This window comes from Pelophylax lessonae (genome assembly GCF_965119305.1).
Source record: "Pelophylax lessonae genome assembly, chromosome: 3".
NCBI classification, from domain to species: domain Eukaryota; kingdom Metazoa; phylum Chordata; class Amphibia; order Anura; family Ranidae; genus Pelophylax; species Pelophylax lessonae.
This window is the reverse complement of record NC_138770.1, coordinates 475,698,354-475,718,679: the sequence shown is the minus strand read 5'-3', so window position 1 is coordinate 475,718,679 and position 20,326 is coordinate 475,698,354. Positions and strand designations below refer to the sequence as shown.

At 45.0% G+C, this 20,326-nt stretch overlaps 1 protein-coding gene across 1 annotated transcript in view; it reads right to left on the bottom strand.

Annotated features, from left to right (window-relative positions):
* Nucleotides 1-20,326, bottom strand: part of CAPN9 (calpain 9) — a gene marked incomplete at its 3' end in the record, with an annotated part of 565,834 nt that overhangs the window by 171,507 nt on the left and 374,001 nt on the right. Inside the window, exons 11-12 of the mRNA XM_082250935.1 lie at nt 13,665-13,873; nt 1,080-1,116 (exon numbers count right to left, since the gene is read on the bottom strand). Coding sequence (XP_082107061.1) covers nt 1,080-1,116; nt 13,665-13,873 — 246 coding nt within the window. The remainder of the gene's footprint in view (nt 1-1,079; nt 1,117-13,664; nt 13,874-20,326) is intronic.

The following is a 20,326-nucleotide window of genomic DNA, read 5'->3' as shown; positions in this document are numbered from 1 at the left end:
TAATTAGCAAATTTACCCAAACATGGCCGTCCACCTAAACTGGAGATCATTAATCAGACAATTAGCCAAGAGGCCCATGGTACCTCTAGAGGAGCTGCAGAGATCCACAGCTCAGGTGGGAGAATCTGTCCACAGGACAACTATTAGTTGTCTATAATTTATTATGTCTATTATTTATTTATATGTAATCTGCCAATATGCAATAAAAATGTTAATTATGTGTACTATTATACTTTCAAAGTGATATCCCTCATTTAAAGTCCCACGACCAAAGTTTCTCTTTTTTTTTATAGATATTTGGGATGGACGCTCATCACTCATTGCGCCACAGACCACATACATTTTTTTCTTTATGTCTCGCGGTTTGACTGGGGTGGTGAGATAAACACCTGCACACCTAGTCATGCTTACCTTTATTGACTCCTTAATTGCACTGGTCCTATCAGCCCGTGTAGGGCAGAGGTGTCCATGTCATAAGCAACCAGACAATATCTGTGTTCAGACAGAGGATTTCCATAGATGAACAGACCCTGGAGAGCACACACTTATGCTTTGGAGAAGTGATTGGTATTTTAGTGCCAGTGCCACATACATCCACCTTAAGGGCTGATCTGTATCTCCGGGGACCGGACTTGGTCTATTTAACATACAGACTGCATCCCGGACTACCTTTAGTTGTTGAGTGGGATTTGGGATTATAGGGTGGGGTCGGAGGCTAGGAGTAGAGGGTTTCTGGGGTGGGGAGGCTGGGGGAATGGGGTTGAAAGGAGAGTTATCCTCAAGGGGGGTTTTTGGCCATATGTACTGCATTTTAAATGGATAATGTCCATTAATAAAACATTTTGTAGCTTGAGAAGGTGCCATATCCTTTGTGGCCATTTTGTTGTGCATGTGTTTTGGAGGCATCCCCCAATTAGTTGGGTAATAGCACCATTTTGACAAACCACTCCTAGGATCTGATAACTCTCAGTGGGTTTCTTTAAACTGTAGATTTGTTTTTCCCAGGTTTGGATGAAAATGCCAGATAGCGATAAAAATATTAAATACATTTAAGCATTAAAAAATGGAAAATAACTTACATCAGGAAGGTCCACATGTATATCTCCTTCAATCTCCCTACAAAACAAAGAATACACACATAAAATTCAATAATGTGTACCTGAAATTAAAAAGCACAAGTTTGCTATGGAACATTTTGAGGAAGCAAAGCCTTGCCTCTGCCAAGATGGCCAACTTCAGATAGAAACAATTCAGAAAAAGGCATGGTTGATCTGTTAAGGAGAAAGATCTGCTTTAAGGAGACCACAGAAAGAACTGGCGACCAGTCCTTTGCTCTCTGCCTGCCCCCTTAAATGCATGCTTCTGAATATTAAATTCTTTAGTAATCAAAAAAGACACAATGCTGACAGAGAACGGCATTCTAGACAATGAAATGTGTGTCTTTGTTTCTTTGGCTAGGAGCAAACATTCCAACTTCTTCTTTTCTGATGAAAAGGCATGTTCTGTGAGTATTTCCTGCACCACAGGTAAACACGTTGCAATCTATATGTATTGTTAATGGCACCCCAAATGCAGATTGCAGTAAGCGAGCACCACATCTCAAGTTACCACTTTATCATGCGGTTTGGCGTTCGGAAAAAGTAGTGCTTGCATTACTTTTTCCATGGTCTGGTGTATTTTTCAGGCCATTTAAAAAATTAGGCTTCAAAACTGGATTGCACGGGAACATGCTGGAAACACACGGGACATTCCAGTGTTTACCGGCCCTCAAACTTTTTTACTTTTATGAAAATTGAGCACGCCAGCCTAAACTGAAATTTTTTATATTGCTGCTTTTGTTACCACTAATACAAGGAAGATTAATAAATACTAATAACGGCCAAAACCAATGGACACTATTCTGTACTCCTACTCCTGGACCTTTCTGCTGCCTTTGATAAAGTTGACCATCCCCTCCTCCTCAAAAAACTTCACGCCTTTGGGTCTTCGTAACGTGTTAAATTTTATATACTTTCTTTATACGTCTCTTACTATACCTATTATTCCAACCCTATCCACTCAAATTCCCCAGGGACACTGTTTTTTGTTTCTTTGATGAATTAGTTTGGGGAAGGGATGTTAGGTTGGTTTGGCATATCCCTGTACCAATCCCCTATTTTTTCCTTGGGTCTTCATAACTGTACTCTTCACTGGTTCTCTTCCTAAAGGTGCTCACCTTTAGCGTTACTTTTGATTCTACTTCCTCCTCTCCTCTTCCTTTCTCTGTTGGGGTCCACCAAGGTTCTGTTGTTGAACCAATCCTATTTTCAATCTACATCTCCTGTCTGGGTCAGCTGATAGCCTCCCATGGCTTCCAATACATTCTCTACGCTGATTATACCCAAATCTATTTATCCACCCCTCAGCTCTCTCCCTCAGTCTCCTCACGTATCACAAATTTACTAGCAGATGTATCAGTCTGGATGTCACACCACTTCCTCAAACTCAATCTATCCAAAACTGAACTTATGATTTTTCCTCCACCATGCCAACTATCAGCCCATCTCCACATGCCAAGGTCCTAGGTGTAGTCCTGGACTCTGAACTCTCATTTAAGCCCCACATCCAATCACTGTCCAAATCTTGCCAGCTCAACCTCTGCAACATCTCCAAAATACGCCCCTTTCTAATCAATGACACAACAAAGCTCCTAGTTCACTCCCTGGTCATCTCGCGCCTCGACTACTGCAATTCCCTTCTCATTGGCTTACCTCTACATAGGCTATCCCCCCTTCAATTTATCATGAATGCTGCTGCCAGACTCATCAACCTTAACAATCGCTCAGTGTTCGTTAATCCTCTCTGTCAGTCCCTCCACTGGCTTCCACTCACCCAACAAATTAAATTCAAACTACTAACAACAGCTTACAAAGACATCCACAATTTAGCCCCCTTCTACATCACTAGCCTAGTCTCAAATACCAACCTATTTGCTCTCTTTGTTCCTCTCAAAAGCTCCTGCTTTCTAGCTTTCTTGTCACATCCTCCCACGCAAGCCTCCAGGACTTTTCCAGAGCCAGTCCAATCCTATGTAACTCCTTACCCCCAATCCGTCCGATTATCTCCTACTCTATTAGCTTTTAGACAATCCCTGGAAACCCTTCCCTTCTGAGAAGCCTATCCTACACACACCTAACAACCGTACTTCCATTTTCTCCATCAGTTCATCCCCCCCAGTTATTGCCTTTTGTTTTACTTGACCCTCCCTTCTAGATTGTAAGCTCTAATGAGCAGGGCCCTCTAATTCCTCCTGCATTGAATTGTATTGTAACTCTATTGTCTTCCCTCATATTGTAAAGCGCTGCCCATACTGTTGGCGCTATATAAATCAGTATAAATATAATACTATTATATACCAAAACCTTCTGAATACAGGGTAAAATAGGAATACGAACCATGCTAAAAGGAACAAAACAGGAAGGTTTCCAAAGCAAGCAAAGTCCTTTCTTGTATTAGCATTGGCATGGACTCCAGAGAGAGAGATATCATTTTGCCCCTGTACAAATCATTAGTAAGACCTCATCTGGAATATGTAGTTCAGTTTTGGGCACCAGTTCTTAAAAAGGATATCGGGGGACTGGAGAAAGTGCAGAGAAGGGCAACCAAACTGATAAGAGACATGGAGGAGCTCAGCTATGAGAAAAGATTAGAGGAACTGAATTTATTCTTGCTTGAGGAGATTAAGGGGGGATATGATCAACATAAATACATATAGTGAACTTGGTGTTGAGTTGTTCACTTTAAGGTCAACACAGAGGACAAGGGGGCACTAGAGGAAAACAGATTTTGTCTCCAAATACGGAAAGGTTTCTTCACCGTAAGAGCTGTGAAAATGTGGAATAGACTTCCTCCAGAGGTGGTTCTGGCTAGCTCACTAGATTGCTTTAAAGAAGGCCTGGATTATTTAATGGGTGTACTTAATATAAGTGGGTACTAATTAGGGTTGAGCTAACCCGGACTGTATTGTTCGTGTTCGTACCGGACTTTTGGGTATTCGGTACCCGGACCCGAACATTTCACTGTATGTTCGTGTACTGTCTGTTGTTCGGTAACGTGATTTTAATATTTTGGCGCGGTTTTAATGGCACACTTTCAACAGGTGCAAGGCAGCCAATCAGCAAGCGTTTAACTAGTGTGCCCTAGAAGCCATCACAGCCATGTCTAGTAATGGCATGGCTGTGATAGGCCAGTGCAGCATGTCACAGGTCAGAAGGGGAGAAACCAGCGCTATGGATAAAAACTCAGAGACTTGAAATGCTCAGGTTGCAGCCACCAACCAACCCCTAAAAATTAGGGGTCAAATGTTATATATGAGGGGGAAAAATAGTTGGAAACGGCGCTACCTTTGGTGTGTGTGGTAAATCAGACCATATATAAGATTATGTGCAAGCTAAAAGTGCTAGTGCAAAGATAAAATATGTGCAGAAATGATTATCATGCAGAAATTGTAAAACACTAAAATCTGGCCGGATATTAAAAATACAAAAGTGCTGGTGAAGATATTTAATAATGTGACAAGGTATGGTACAGATAATAATAATAATAATAAATATTGGTGAAGAAATAGATAAAGGTGATTACTCCAATTATTTGAGTAGAAATTGTGATGGTGATGGTGAGCTCCGATTACTGTGTTCCCACTACCACCAGAGGTCGCACTTACCCCACAGCAAGATAGTAATACTGGCTGCATAGGGTAGGTGTATGGAAAAAAATCCTCAGAGCTGTCCAAATCTGTCCTTACGGACCGATGGATCCCATCTGAGTGTGGGGAAAAAATCTCTTAGCGTAGCATGTAATGTTAAATCACAAAGGGAGCAGTAGTGACTCACGCTTAAGCTGCGGCTGTAGAAGATTGATTCAGACAGGTGCAAGCAGCACCGAAGGAGCTTCCGCGTTCCACACACCGCGAGCTGCAGACCGGAAGTGATGTTGATGTTTGGTTCCGCCCTACGTGTTTCGTCATTGGAAGTCTACGGGAAATGGTCAGTGCAGCATGTGACCCAGACTCTATATAAGCTGGAGTCACACAGCGCCCCGCATCACTCTGCTAATACTACTGTAGGGAGAGGTTCCTGACTGCTGCTGAGGGACAGATAGGACTTTACTATAGGGCGAGGCTGGAGAGATTGCTTGTAGGGAAAGCATAGGAAGAACTATCTGCTTTATCATACAGCAATCTACATTGATTTGATTTTGTGGGGTGCAGTGAACAATGTTTTTGCCAGGAGGGAGAGATAGGAGTTTACTGTAGGGCCAGGCTGGAGAGATTGCTTTTAGGGAAAGCATAGATAGGAACAATCTGCTTTAATCAGACAGCGATCTACATTGTTTGTATTGTGCGGGGGTGCAGTAGAATCATCTTTATGCCCTGACCTGAGCCAAGTAAGGAGGAGAAGGGAGAAACAAAAATATTTTATCAGTCTGTTAGGCGTGCGGTGCTGCTCATTTCATGCAACCTCAGTGCATATGTGTGTGCTCAATCTGCATTGAAAAAAGAAAAAAAAATTTTTTCCTTCATATTTAACTTTAAAGACTGTATGTCAGACAGACATTGCTTTTCTAACCTCCTCTTCAAAAAGCACCAATGTGAGGGGAAAATAATTATTTTACAGTAATTAGGGTAAAAAAATATATTTTTCAGTTTTTCATTCATACATTACAGTGAGATACACCCATTGCGTATTGTTGTATTGCGCCGTGCAATAAGAAAAACTATTTAGGGGACAAAAGAGTTTATTGCTGCCCTTTCCTCATATGTTACAGTGACATACACCCATTGCATACTGTTGTATTGCGCCTTGCAATAAAAAAAACTATTTAGGGGACAAAAGAGTCTATTGCTGCCCTGTCCGCATATGTTACAGTGACATACACCCATTGCATACTGTTGTATTGTGCCATGCAATAAAAAAAAACTGTTTAGGGGACAAAAGAGTTTATTGCTGCCCTGTCCGCATATATTACAGTGACATACACCCATTGCATACTGTTCTATTGCGCCGTGCAATAAAAAAACTATTTAGGGGACAAAAGAGTTTATTGCTGCTATGTTCGCATATATTACAGTGACATACACCCATTGCATACTGTTCTATTGCGCCTTGCAATAAAAAAACTATTTAGGGGACAAATTGATTGCTGCCCTGTCCGTATATGTTACAGTGACATACACCCATTGCATACTGTTGTATTGCGCCGTGCAATAAGAAAAACTATTTAGGGGACAAAAGAGTTTATTGCTGCCCTTTCCTCATATGTTACAGTGACATACACCCATTGCATACTGTTGTATTGCGCCTTGCAATAAAAAAAACTATTTAGGGGACAAAAGAGTCTATTGCTGCCCTGTCCGCATATGTTACAGTGACATACACCCATTGCATACTATTGTATTGCGCCATGCAATAAAAAAAAAACTGTTTAGGGGACAAAAGAGTTTATTGCTGCCCTGTCCGCATATATTACAGTGACATACACCCATTGCATACTGTTCTATTGCGCCGTGCAATAAAAAAACTATTTAGGGGACAAAAAGAGTTTATTGCTGCCCTGTCCGCATATGTTACAGTGACATACACCCATTGCATACTATTCTATTGCGCCGTGCAATAAAAAAAACTATTTAGGGGACAAAAGAGTTTATTGCTGCCCTATCCGCATATGTTACAGTGACATACACCCATTGCTTACTGTTCTATTGCGCCGTGCAATAAAAAAAACTATTTAGGGGACAAAAGAGTTTATTGCTGCCCTGTCCGCATATGTTACAGTGACATACACCCATTGCATACTGTTCTATTGCGCCTTGCAATAAAAAAACTATTTAGGGGTCCAAAAAAGTTGATTGCGGCCCTGTCTGCATATGTTACAGTGAGATACACCCATTGCGTATTGTTGTATTGCGCCTTGCAATAAAACAACGATTTAGGGGACCAAAAGAGTTTATTTCTGCCCTGTCCGCATATGTTACAGTGAGATACACCCATTGCGTACTGTTGTATTGCGCCTTGCAATAAAAAAACTATTTAGGGGACCAAAAGAGTTTATTGCTGCCCTGTCCTCATATGTTACAGTGACATACAGCCATTGCGTACTGTTTAATTGCACCTTGCAATAATAAAAACTATTTAGGGGACCAAAAAAGTTGATTGCGGCCCTGTCTGCATATGTTACAGTGAGATACACCCATTGCATACTGTTGTATTGCGCCTTGCAATAAAAAAACAATTTAGGGGACCAAAAAAGTTGATTGCGGCCCTGTCTGCATATGTTACAGTGAGATACACCCATTGCGTACTGTTGTATTGCGCCTTGCAATAAAAAAACTATTTAGGGGACAAAAGAGTTTATTGCTGCCCTGTCCGCATATGTTACAGTGACATACACCCATTGCATACTGTTCTAATGCGCCGTGCAATAAAAAAACTATTTAGGGGACAAAAGAGTTTATTGCTGCCCTGTCCGCATATGTTACAGTGACATACACCCATTTCATACTGTTCTATTGTGCCGTGCAATAAAAAAAACTATTTTGGGGACAAAAGAGTTTATTGCTGCCCTGTCCGCATATGTTACAGTGACATACACCCATTGCGTACTGTTGAATTGCGCCTTGCAATAATAAAAACTATTTAGGGGACAGAAAGATATTAAATTGCGGCTTAGTCTGTATCTGTACGTGTGAGATACACCCGTTGTATACTGTTGTTCTAGTCCGCTATTCAATAAACACCCATTCAGGGAAAAAATATTAAATTGCAGCCTAGTCTGTATCTGTACGTGTGAGATATACCCGTTGTATACTGTTGTTCTAGTCCACTATTCAATAAACACCCATTTAGGGAAAAAATATTAAATTGCGGCCTAATCTGTATCTGTACGTGTGAGATACACCCGTTATATACTGTTGTATTGCACCCTACAATAAAAACCCATTTCGGGGAAGATCCAAAATTCGATAAATATGAGGAGAAGGTCAAATAAGGGACGTGGCCTGGGTCGTGGCGTTGCTGGTGGAACTCCTGTTGCAAGGAGAGGACGTGGTCCATCTGTGCCAGCTACACGCACAGGTGAAACCCCTTCCTCAGCTGTGAGTAGGCGACAGAACCTGCAGCAGTATTTGGCAGGGCCTAATGTGCCTCTACAAATGTTGAGGCCAGAACAAGTACAGGCGATAGTAGATTGGGTTGCTGACAGTGCCTTCACTTCCTTCACATTGTCTCCCACCCAGTCTTCTGCTGAAAGTTCAGAGTTGGCACCTGCAGCCGATGTCCATAAAACTGTCACCGCACCCCCTTGCAAATCAGCCAAGCAGTCTGAGCCCCAATTCATGCAGCAATCTCTTCTTGTTTTGATGACTCTGTTAGCATGGTTTCCCAGGGCCATCCACCTAGCCCTGCCCCAGAAGTGAAAGAGATTGAGTGCACCGATGCCCAACCAATTATGTCTCCAGATGAGTACATGGGAGGACCATCGCAGCACGTTTTAGATGATGACGAAACACAGGTGCCAACTTATGCAGAATTCCGAATTGTGGAGACCGACAATGAGGGCAGAGGTGAAGACTGGGTGGAAGATGATGTGGAGGACGATGAGGTCTTCGACCCCACATGGAATCAACGTCATGCAGGTGACCTGAGTGGTTTGGAGGAAGAGACGGTGGTCGCACAGAGCCACAAGCACAGCAGAAGAGGGAGCAGGGTGCAAAAGCGGTGCGGCCGTGCCCTAGACACTACGCCTGCACACCAAAGCCAGCTCACAGGAGTTCACTAGCGTGGCAGTTCTTCAGACAATGTGATGATGACAGGACACGAGTGGTTTGCACGCTGTGCAATCAGAGCCTGAAGCGAGGCATAACCCTTCTCAACCTGAGCACAACCTGCATGACCAGGCATCTAAGTGCAAAGCATGAGCTGTAGTGGAGTGCACACCTCAAAAACCAAGAAAGGTCTCTGGTTCCTCCTGCTTCCTCTTCTGCTGCTGCAGTCTCGGCCTCTTCATCTACCTCTGTAGTGACAGTGACGCCTGCCACCCCGCAAACAGAGGATCCACCAGCAACACCACGACCTGGGTCACCAACAACAATCTCCACGATGTCCCGTGGAAGCGTTCAGCTTTCTATCTCCAAAACACTGGAGCGGAAGAGGAAGTATCCCCTTACCCACCCGCGACCCCTGGCCCTGAATGCCAGCATTTAAAAATTCCTGGCCTTTGAAATGCGGTCATTCTGGCTGGTGGAGACGCAGAGTTTTAAGAGCCTTATGGCGGTGGCTGTCCCACAGTACGTCGTGCCCAGCCGCCACTAATTTTCCAGGCAAGCCATCCCTTCCCTGCACAATCAAGTGGGTGACAAAATCGGGTGTGCACTGCGCAACGCCATCTGTGGCAAGGTCCACCTAACTACAGATACCTGGACCAGTAAGCAAGATCAGGGGCGTTATATCTCCCTAACAGCACACTGGGTAAATGCAGTGGCGGCTGGGCCTTAGGTGGGTAGCATTTTGGCGCATGTCCTCCCACCACCGAGGATTGCAGGGCGCTTCAGTTTTCCTCCTGTTCCTAACTCCTCCTACTCCGCTTCCTCATCCTCTACCGCATCCTCTTCAAGTCAGCGTAACACCTTTACCACCCACTTCAGCACAGCCAGGGGTAAACGAGAGCAGGCAGTTTTAAAACTTACCTATTTGGGTGAAAAACCACACACCGCGCAGGAGTTGTGGAGGGGCATTGAACTGCAGACCGATGAGGTTGCTGCCGGTGAGCCTCAAGCCCAGCCTGGTGGTGTGCGATAATGGGCGAAATCTCATAGCAGCTCTGGGCCTAGCCGGTTTGACACACATCCCTTGCTTGGCGCATGTGCTGAATTTGGTGGTGCAGAGGTTCCTTAGAAATTACCCCAATATGTCAGAGCTGCTGCACAAAGTGCGGGCCGTCTGTGCGCACTTTCAGGTTTCTTACCCTGCTGCTGCTCGCCTGTCAGCGCTGCAGCGTAACTTCGGCCTTCCCGCTCATCGCCTCATATGAGCGGTGCCCACAAGGCGGAACTCCACCTTGTACATGCTGGCCAGACTGTGCGAGCAGCAGCAGGCCATAGTGGAGTTTCAGCTGCAGCACGCACACATGAGTTGCTCTGCGGAACAGCACCCCTTCACCACCTTGTTGCGCTGTTTCGAGTACTCCACCAACATGGCCAGTGCCGATGACGCCGTTCTCAGCTTAACTATCCCACTTCTATGCCTTCTTGAAAAAACACCTCGAGCGATGAAGAGGATGTGGCACAGGATGAGGAGGAGGAGGAGGATGAAGAGGTAACATTTCCAAGGCTTTCAGGGCAGTCATTCGCAAGTGGCTCCGAGGGTGGGTTCCACACACAAACGCCAGGGACACAATTGTCCAGCAGGGGCACAGTTCTGGAGGATGACGAGGATGAGGAGGAGGAGATGGAGGAGGATATGGAACCATGTTCACAGCAGGGTGACACCCAGGCCAGCTCATGTCCATCACTGGTGCGTGGCTGGGGGGATACAGAGGACACAGAGGATACACCTCCCACAGAGGACAGCTTTTCGTTGCCTCTTGGCAGCTTGGCACACATGAGCGATTACATGCTGCAGAGTTTCCCACATAGTAACTTGTGTTGATTACTGGGTGGCCACCCTGCTGGATCCCCATTACAAGGACAACATACCGTCCTTAATTCCCTCACTGGAGCGTGATCGCAAGATGCGCAAGTACAAGCGCACGCTGGTAGATGCGCTGCTGGTGGCATTCCCACCTGACAGCGGGGGGCACAGTGAAAGCACAAGGCCAAGGCAGGAGAGGAGGAGGAAGAGGTAGTCAACGCTGCCAGGGCACCGCCAGCACCTCAGAAGGCAGGGTTAGCATGGCCGACATGTGGAAAAGCTTTGTCAGCACACCACAACAAGCAGCAGCACCAGCAGCTGATATGGAACGTCTTAGCAGGAGGCAGCATTTCACTAACATGTTGGAGCAGTATGTGTGCACACGCCTAGACATACTGAATGATGGGTCTTCCCCTTTCAACTTCTGGGTCTCCAAGTTGGGCACCTGGCCTGAGCTTTCCCTTTACGCCTTGGAGGTGCTGGCCTGCCCTGCAGCCAGTGTACTATCTGAACGGGTATTTAACACGGCTGGGGGCGTCATCACAGACAAGTGCAGCCGCCTGTCCAGAGCCAATGTGGACAAGCTCACGTTCATTAAAATGAACCAGGCATGGATCCCACAGGACTTGTTCATACCTTGTGCAGAATAGTCATGTATCCCGACCTTACCCAGCCATTGCTGGATTTCATCTTTCTTACTCTTTTGGGGTGTACCCAAATTTAAATTTTTCTTTTTATTAAAAACCAAAACCAGCATTGGCTACCTCATCCTCCTCCTCCACTGCCGCCGCCGCTTCCACCTACAGCGCCATATCCACCGCCATATCCTCCGCCACCTCAACCTCCTACTCCATATGGGCCTCATCCTCCTCCTACATCATTGAAGATGATTATTTTTTATTTTTCTGTATTTTTCTGTTTTTTATGTCCTTTTAAGTTATTTCCCTATCCACATTTGTTTGCAGAGCACTTGCCATGCTCTTAAGATGATTTTGATGCAATTTGCAGCCATCTAGCCCTTTCCATGTTTGTTTTAGAGGCATTTTAGTGCTCAAAAGTTCGGGTCTCCATTGACTTTAATGGGGTTCGGGATCGGGACAAAGTTCGGGTTAAGTCCGGGTCACGAACCCAGACTTTTTTTCTCAAGTTCGGTCGAACCCGACAAACCCGAACATCCAGGTGTTCGCTCAACTCTAGTACTAATATTTATAGGTAAAGTTGATCCAGGGAATATCAGATTGCCTCTCGGGGGATCAGGAAGGATGTTTTTCCCCTGCTGTAGCAAATTGGATCATGCTTGGCTAGGTTTTTTTTTCGCCTCCCTCTGGATCAACAGCGGGTATAGGATTGTGTATATGGGACAGTTCATAGTATGGTTGGGTTTTCATTACTGTTTTTTTTTTGTTTTGTTTTTTATTGGTTGAGCCAGATGGACTTGTGTCTTTTTTTCAACCTGACTAACTATGTAACTATGAAAAGCAACCTAGTTAACTAAACTGTGATGTGATGTTAAATGAAGGGAGTGGAGATTTTTATGCATATGGTTGCATGTTTGAAGTAAACTAGACCAGGCCACAAATGTGCTCATTTCCTGTAAATATTTAGAAAAAAAGAAATCAAAAGGTGTGTCTAATAATTAAACATTGAAATATATACTGGAGAAAGCACATATGTTCAGTATTCTACCAACAGATATACGGCATTCTGTTGTTAATTGGTGGGACATGATGTGGCACTAGTACTGGTAAAAGTATCAGGTACTGTACACTAACAAAGTAAAGCAAAAAGGGTCATTAAACTCCACAGTAAGACAAAGGAGGGCATTAGAATCAATCTAACCGTTATTTAGAATCAGGGATATATAGTAGAGTATTTTTTTTCTGTAGTACTAGTATAATATAGGTTTCATTCATTGGCATTTTTTAACCTAAACATTTAGCCTAAATATTTTTATTAATCAAAACAGGTTTATAAATCCCACAGATTAATTTCTATAATCATCCAATTTAAAGTGATATTAAATTCTCTTTTTTTTTTAAAAGTAACAAACATGTTATACTTACCTGCTCTATGCAGCGGTTTTGCACAGAACAGCCTGAATTCTCCCCTTCTCGGGTCCCTCACTGATGCTCCTGGCCCCTCCCTCTTGCCGAGTGCCCCCAGAGCAAGCAGCTTGCAATGGGGACACCCAAGCAAGCTCGTCCCCAAGCTGCGGCTCAACATGCCCATTCACACACTGAGCCATGGCACGGCCCCTGCCCCGCTCTCCCACTGCTCTCCCAGCCAATGAGGAGGCATATTTCCCGGAAAGCCAAGGCAATTTTGCACATTGCTGGATCTTGATTGGGCTTGGGTAAGTGTTACGGGGGGCTGGGGGGATGCTGCACAGAGAAGGTTTTTTTACCTTCATGCATACAATGCACAAAGGTAAAAACCTTGAGCCTTTACAAAAAAATTAAAGTGGTTGTAATCCCTCACATATACCCAGTAAGGGGAACAGCCTCAGATGATACACAGAGATTAAACAAATCTTCCTACTTAGATTTTATGTGCTTATCTGCAGTTTTCTTTCTGCTACACCACTTCAAAAGGCAAGATTGTGGTAAAAATCTTTCTTCATCTGTCAGAAGCACAGAGAAGGGGGTAGAGAGGCTGCAGTTACAGTGTGTGATAGCTAATTGGAGGAAAGGAACACACCCCCTTTCACACAGCAGAAGAACTGTGTTGTGAGCTCTGCCCTCCCGACAAAACTGTATCTCGTGTTGGAAAACTTCTCAGAAGTGACTCATGCTAATAACAGAGGAAAGAAGCACCAGAGAGAAACGACACTTAGAACTTTGGAGAGAGATGAGTAAACACTACAGATATACAGTAAGTGCTTTGCTCAGATTACATGACTGAGGTTTACAGCCACTTTAGGTTCTATTTTTGGGACATGTTATTTTGTAAACCTTGATCATTACTGCAATAAAAACAACAATGATTGTATATTAAACTTACATAATCTCTGATTTCTTCTCTGAAAATACCCTAAGACAAAAATCTGCCTCCTGATGCGGCTCAAACGTTGTAGGGATAATCATGTAGTCCCCAGGTGGAAGTGTGAATCTTTGGGAGATTTCTCTCACATTAATATACGTTTTGCTTCTTGCTTTAGATGGATTGAACTTGAAAAAATCTTTTGTCGTCTGAGACTGACTTCCAGGACACTGCACAGAATGAATACATCATGTTAATATCACAATAATAAAATGATCCATAGTAATACAAATCATTTATTCTTCCAACCAAAACAAACCTTATTTCCCTAAAATTGTAAAGTCATTTTGAAAAATATCTTACAGTAAATCCTAAGTAAAGCCCTCAATTCAAGTTATAGTTACTACCAATTATGAGAAAGTTAGATTATTGCATTGCACCTCACATCTGTAGCCCTCATTAGAACACTGTTCAGTGTGTTCTGGAATAATCTGTGTGGACCAACCCTAACTCACATCCAGTACTTCTGAAGCATAAGTACTTCTAGAAGAACAAGATGCCCCTAGTATAATTAGAATCATTTTTATCACATAATTTCCTTCAGACAGGCACCTAAGTAGATGATCGGGATCCCCTGGTTAAAAGAGACGTACATTTATTTATTTTCAAGCAGACTGTGTTTTTAACCTTTTTTGTATAGTATAGACCAAAGTTTATAGACTAACTTCATGGCCCAGACAAACTATTTCCAGATGTGAGCACTGTATTATATTGCAGTATGTAGCATCAGCTAAAAACAGTATGCATTGCTGTGTTCCAGCAGTAACTCCCAGAGACTTCCCATCTGCTGCTGGAACAAAATTGAGATGGACAGAGTGTTTCTCAGAGATTCAGAGGAAGCCTTGTATTTTTACTAATGGTTGGTTGAGTGAGCAGATGATGTCATGATCTCCACCTCGGCCAATCACAGGAAGTGTAAGGACTTGTGTTAGTACCTGGGTCACCTGCTGGTGGCACTTTTGTTCCTTGAGTTGTAGGGCGCAGTTCCAGTGGCCACCAGCGGGTGTCTCCCAGCAGTCAGCCTATGCACCTGATGCTGGTTGCTGGGAGGTATTTAATCTCATCCCTAAGTTCAGTGCTTCAGTGTTCTTCTTGTGAGCCTTGTCTCTGCCTGATCCTGATCCTGCGCCTTGTGCTCTGTTCCCTGCTCCTTGCATTCAGTGCTCCGTACCCTGCTCTGTTCCCTTGTTTCCTGTCTCAGTCCGGACTTTGCCCTGCACGTGTGCGCTACCTCCATTTGTACATAGTTTGGTTGTCATTTGGGTTGCTGCGCTATCATGTTTTTTTTTTGCCACTTTACGTTGTTTATGCTGTACTGGTGTTGGTGTTGAAAGAGTGATATTTATGTTAATAAACTTCTTTTTTCAAATTCTTTATTGAACAATAGAAAAGGTTACAAAAGTGCATCAAAATAAAATCAACAAAATCAGCCATCGGTATACCCATAAAAGTGCAAAGTACAAAGTCTCAGCGAACAGACAAACTTGCAAAACCCGTATACGGACACATGAAAAGTACTGCATAGTCCCCGTAAAACGGGGGTCAGAGAAACAGCGGTAAATAAAACAAACAACATTTACATCATGAAGCGTGGGTATGTACTGCATGAGAGAGAATGCATATGTTATCACCAACAACTACATTTTTTACCCACAGTAGGGTGATAGGGAAGATAGGGGAACACCTAGACAGCCTTGGGGGAAAAAAGGGGGTAGTAGAGGGGCAGGAGAGTGTTGTGCGTCTGACCGAGCTGTGCGACTCAGGGTGGTGCGTCTGACCGGGCTGTGCGACTCAGCGTTGTGCGTCTGACCGGGCTGTGCAACTCAGTGTTGTGCGTCTGACCGGGCTGTGCGACTCAGTGTTGTGCGTCTGACCGGGCTGTGCGACTCAGTGTTGTGCGTCTGACCGGGCTGTGCGACTCAGTGTTGTGCGTCTGACCGGGCTGTGCGACTCAGTGTTGTGCGTCTGACCGGGCTGTGCGACTGAGTGTTGTGCGTCTGACCGGGCTGTGCGACTCAGTGTTGTGCGTCTGAACGGGCTGTGCAACTCAGTGTTGTGCGTCTGACCGGGCTGTGCGACTCAGTGTTGTGCGTCTGACCGGGCTGTGCGACTCAGTGTTGTGCGTTTGACCGGGCTGTGTGACTCAGTGTTGTGCGTCTGACCGGGCTGTGCGACTCAGTGTTGTGCGTCTGACCGGGCTGTGCGACTTAGTGTTGTCCGTCTGACCGGGCTGTGCGACTTAGTGTTGTGCGTCTGACCGGGCTGTGCGACTTAGTGTTGTACGTCTGACCGGGCTGTGCGACTTAGCGTTGTGCGTCTGACCGGGCTGTGCGACTCAGCGTTGTGCGTCTGACCGGGCTGTGAGATTGTGAGTGTTGGGTGACTGATCGGTGTCAAGTGAGTGGAGCGGAATACCAGAGGGTGAGAAGGTAGCGTTAGGAAGCCAGGAAATAGCGACATAGGATAGACTTAAATCGCTGAATCCCCATTAGATTAGATAGTAGGTACAATGCCCGGCGGGTGTGGAGATGCGATTCGGTGTACATCTTGTAATATGTATGCGTTCCTCAGACATGTGATCGAGGGCGAATACAAATGCACAAAATGTAAGCACGTTGCTTCCCTGGAAGCTCAGGTCCTGAATCTAGGGAAGCAGCTGGCAACACTGAGACGAATGTCCATACCGGAGGAGAGCCAGGATCGTACCAGTCAGGTGCAGACAGGGGCCTGCACAGAGGTGGGTGGAGTATTGGAGGTGCAGGCATCAGAGCAGAGTAGAGGGGTGACAGTTAGGAGGGGTAGAAGGGGACAAGGCAAGGAGGCTGATCCTGGGCTGGAGCACCCCAATAGATACGCCCCGTTGTGTGATGTTGGGGAAACCAGTCAGGGACCAGCATTGCTGGAGCAGAGCGACGCCCCTAGCTGCCAGGGGAAGAACTCCTCCAGTGAGGCCGGGAGAAAGGGAAAGGAAAGACAGGTGCTGGTGGTAGGGGACTCAATTATTAGAAGGACAGATAGTGTAATCTGTGACAAAGACCGGATGCGCCGAACAGTCTGTTGTTTGCCGGGCGCTCGGGTTCGGCACATCGCGGATCGGGTGAACAGAATATTGGGTGGGGCTAGGGAAGACCCAGCTGTCATGGTACACGTGGGTACCAATGACATAGGCAGAGGAAGACGGAGAGTCCTAAACAATTTCAGGGACTTAGGCGCTAAGTTGAGGACTAGGACCTCCAAGGTAGTATTTTCCGAAATACTACCTGTACCTCGAGCCACACCAGAGAGGCAGCGGGAGATTAGGGAAGTTAACGAGTGGCTGAGGAGCTGGTGTAGTAAGGAGGGTTTCGGGTTCCTGGAGAACTGGGCCGACTTCTCAGTCGGTCACCGGCTCTTTGGTAGGGACGGATTGCACCTAAATGGGGTGGGTGCAGCCGTACTGGGTGAGAGGATGGCCAAAAAGTTAGAGGGGCTTTTAAACTAGGGAATGGGGGGGAAGGTACAGATGTAGAATTAGCCAGTGGAAAGCAAGTTTCAGAGGGCAGAAATGGGGGCATTAGCGGTAGGGTGTTCGGAGCTCCTAAACCCAGGGTGGGTACGGGGAAAAATCAAGAGAGCAGCCTAAAAACATCAAATGAGGATAAATGTAACCGATCAAAATTACGAGGCTTGTATACCAATGCCAGAAGCCTGGCCAACAAGATGGGAGAGCTGGAGCTGCTGATGTTTGAGGAGGACTTAGATTTTGTGGGGATAACTGAGACTTGGTTTGACAGCTCTCATGACTGGATGGCGACCATTCAGGGGTATTCCCTTTATCGCAGGGATAGAGAAGGTAAAAAAGGGGGAGGGGTATGTCTGTATATTAAGAACAGTATACAGGTAAATATGAGGGATGATATTAATAATGGAGCTAAGGAAGAGGCAGAATCCCTATGGGTAGACCTTCAAAGGAAAGGCACGGTGGGGAAGGTAATATTGGGCGTATGCTATAGGCCCCCCAACCAGAGGGAGGAGGGTGAGGCGGACCTCATGTTACAGATAGGATTGGCAGCAAGGATGGGAAATGTCATTATAATGGGGGACTTTAATTATCCTGATATAGACTGGGCAGAAGGAACCGCGCATTCAGCCAAGGCTCGGCAGTTCCTAAATGTTTTGCAGGACAATTTCATGGGTCAGATGGTGAATGCACCGACAAGAAACAATGCGGTACTTGACCTACTGATTACCAGCAATACAGACCTGCTCACGGATATAGAAATACGGGACAACTTAGGGAACAGTGACCATAGGTCAATTGGTTTCAGTATTAATTACAGTAATAGGAAACACAAGGGTAATATAAGGACACTGAATTTCAAAAGAGCCAATTTCCCTAAACTGCGCTCACTGCTAGAAAATATCAAATGGGATAGAACCCTGGGAACAAAGAACACGGAGGAAAAATGGGAGTGCTTCAAGAGCATACTTAACAAGGGGGTGGGCCAGTGCATTCCACAGGGAAATAAATTTAAAAGAGCAAAACTAAACCCTGGGTGGCTAAACTCCAACATAAAAATGTATATTAGAGCTAAAGAAAAGGCCTTCAAAAAATACAAGACTGAGGGGTCATTGGCAGCATTTAAGCACTACAAAGAGTGTAATAAGAAATGTAAAGACGAAATCAGGGCGGCTAAAATAGAACACGAGAGACATATAGCGGAGGAGAGTAAAAAGAACCCCAAGAAGTTCTTTAAGTATATAAACAGTAGGAAAGCGAGGCCAGAGCACATTGGCCCCATAAAAGATGATAAAGGAAAAATGGCCACAGAGGACCGAGAAAAGGCGGAAGTGTTAAATAATTAATTTCTTTTCTTCAGTCTTCACAAAGGAATCGGGGGGCTACACGAACCCCGCTTGTAAGGCCAAACTAAATAATACACCTCAGGAAGTGCCGCCATGGCTAACGGAGGATAGACTTAGAGCTAAACTAGAGAAACTTAACATAAATAAATCCCCGGGACCGGATGGCTTGCACCCAAGGGTTCTTAATGAGCTCAGCCAGGTGATTGCCAGACCATTATTCTTGATCTTTAAGGATAGTTTACAGACGGGTATGGTGCCAGCTGATTGGAAAAAAGCCAACGTGGTACCAATATTTAAAAAGGGGCCGAGATATATCCCGGGTTACTATAGGCCGGTCAACCTAACATCAGTAGTCTGCAAAATTTTGGAGGGGATGATAAGGGACCACATACAAGACTTTAGTAATGAAAACGGTATTATAAGTAGTAATCAGCATGGATTCATGAAAAATCGTTCGTGCCAAACCAATCTATTAACCTTCTACGATGAAGTGAGCTGCCACTTAGATAAAGGTAAGCCTGTGGATGTGGTGTATCTGGACTTTGCAAAGGCCTTTGACACCGTTCCCCACAAACGCTAACTGTACAAACTAAGGAAGGTAGGTATGGACCATAAGGTGAGTACCTGGATAGAGAACTGGCTCCAGGGGAGAGTACAGAGGGTGGTGATTAATGGGGAGTACTCGGATTGGGCGGGAGTGGAAAGTGGGGTCCCCCAGGGTTCTGTCCTGGGACCAATCCTGTTTAATTTATTCATAAATGATCTAGAGGAGGGGATATCTAGTACAATCTCAGTATTTGCAGATGATACTAAATTAGGCATGCCAATATCTTCTATGCAGGATGTGGAAATCTTGCAAGCAGACCTGAACAAAATAACGGGGTGGGCAACTACATGGCAGATGAGATTTAATGTAGAAAAATGTAAAGTAATGCACTTGGGGGCCAGAAACCAGAAAGCAAGCTACTCACTAGGGGGGGAACCTCTGGGTGAGTCTAGGATGGAAAGGGACCTGGGGGTACTGGTAGACAACAGGCTTGGCAGTGGCATGCAATGCCAAGCCGCCGCAAGCAAAGCCAACAGAATACTGGGTTGTATAAAAAAGGGGATTCACTCCAGAAATAAAGAGATTATTCTTCCACTCTACAAGACTCTGGTCCGGCCACATCTGGAGTATGCTGTCCAGTTCTGGGCACCGGTCCTCAGGAAGGATGTGCTGGAACTGGAGAAAGTCCAGAGAAGGGCAACAAAAATAATTAGGGGAATGGAGGACATCAGCTATGAGGAAAGACTACAAGCACTGAACCTATTCTCTCTGGAGAAGAGACGATTGAGGGGGGATATGATATCAATGTACAAATACTGTACTGGCGACCCTAGCATAAGGAACAAACTATTCAGAGAAAGGAGATACAATAAGACACGTGGCCACTCACGAAAACTTGAGGAAAGGCGGTTTAACCTTAAAGTGCGTAAGGGGTTCTTCACTGTAAGAGCGGTAAGGATGTGGAATTCTCTTCCACAAGCAGTCGTATCAGCGGGGAGCATTGATAGTTTCAAAAAACTATTGGATGGACACCTTAAAGACCACAACATACAGGGGTATACAATGTACGGTTAAAAGCAAACACACACACACACATCATAGGTTGAACTGGATGGACTTATGTCTTTTTTCAACCTCACTAACTATGTAACTATGTAACTATGTAGGAGAGAAAGAGATTCAGGTATGAGGTAGGCTCCCGGCGATGCGCCGGAAGGAGGAGGCCCAGGCG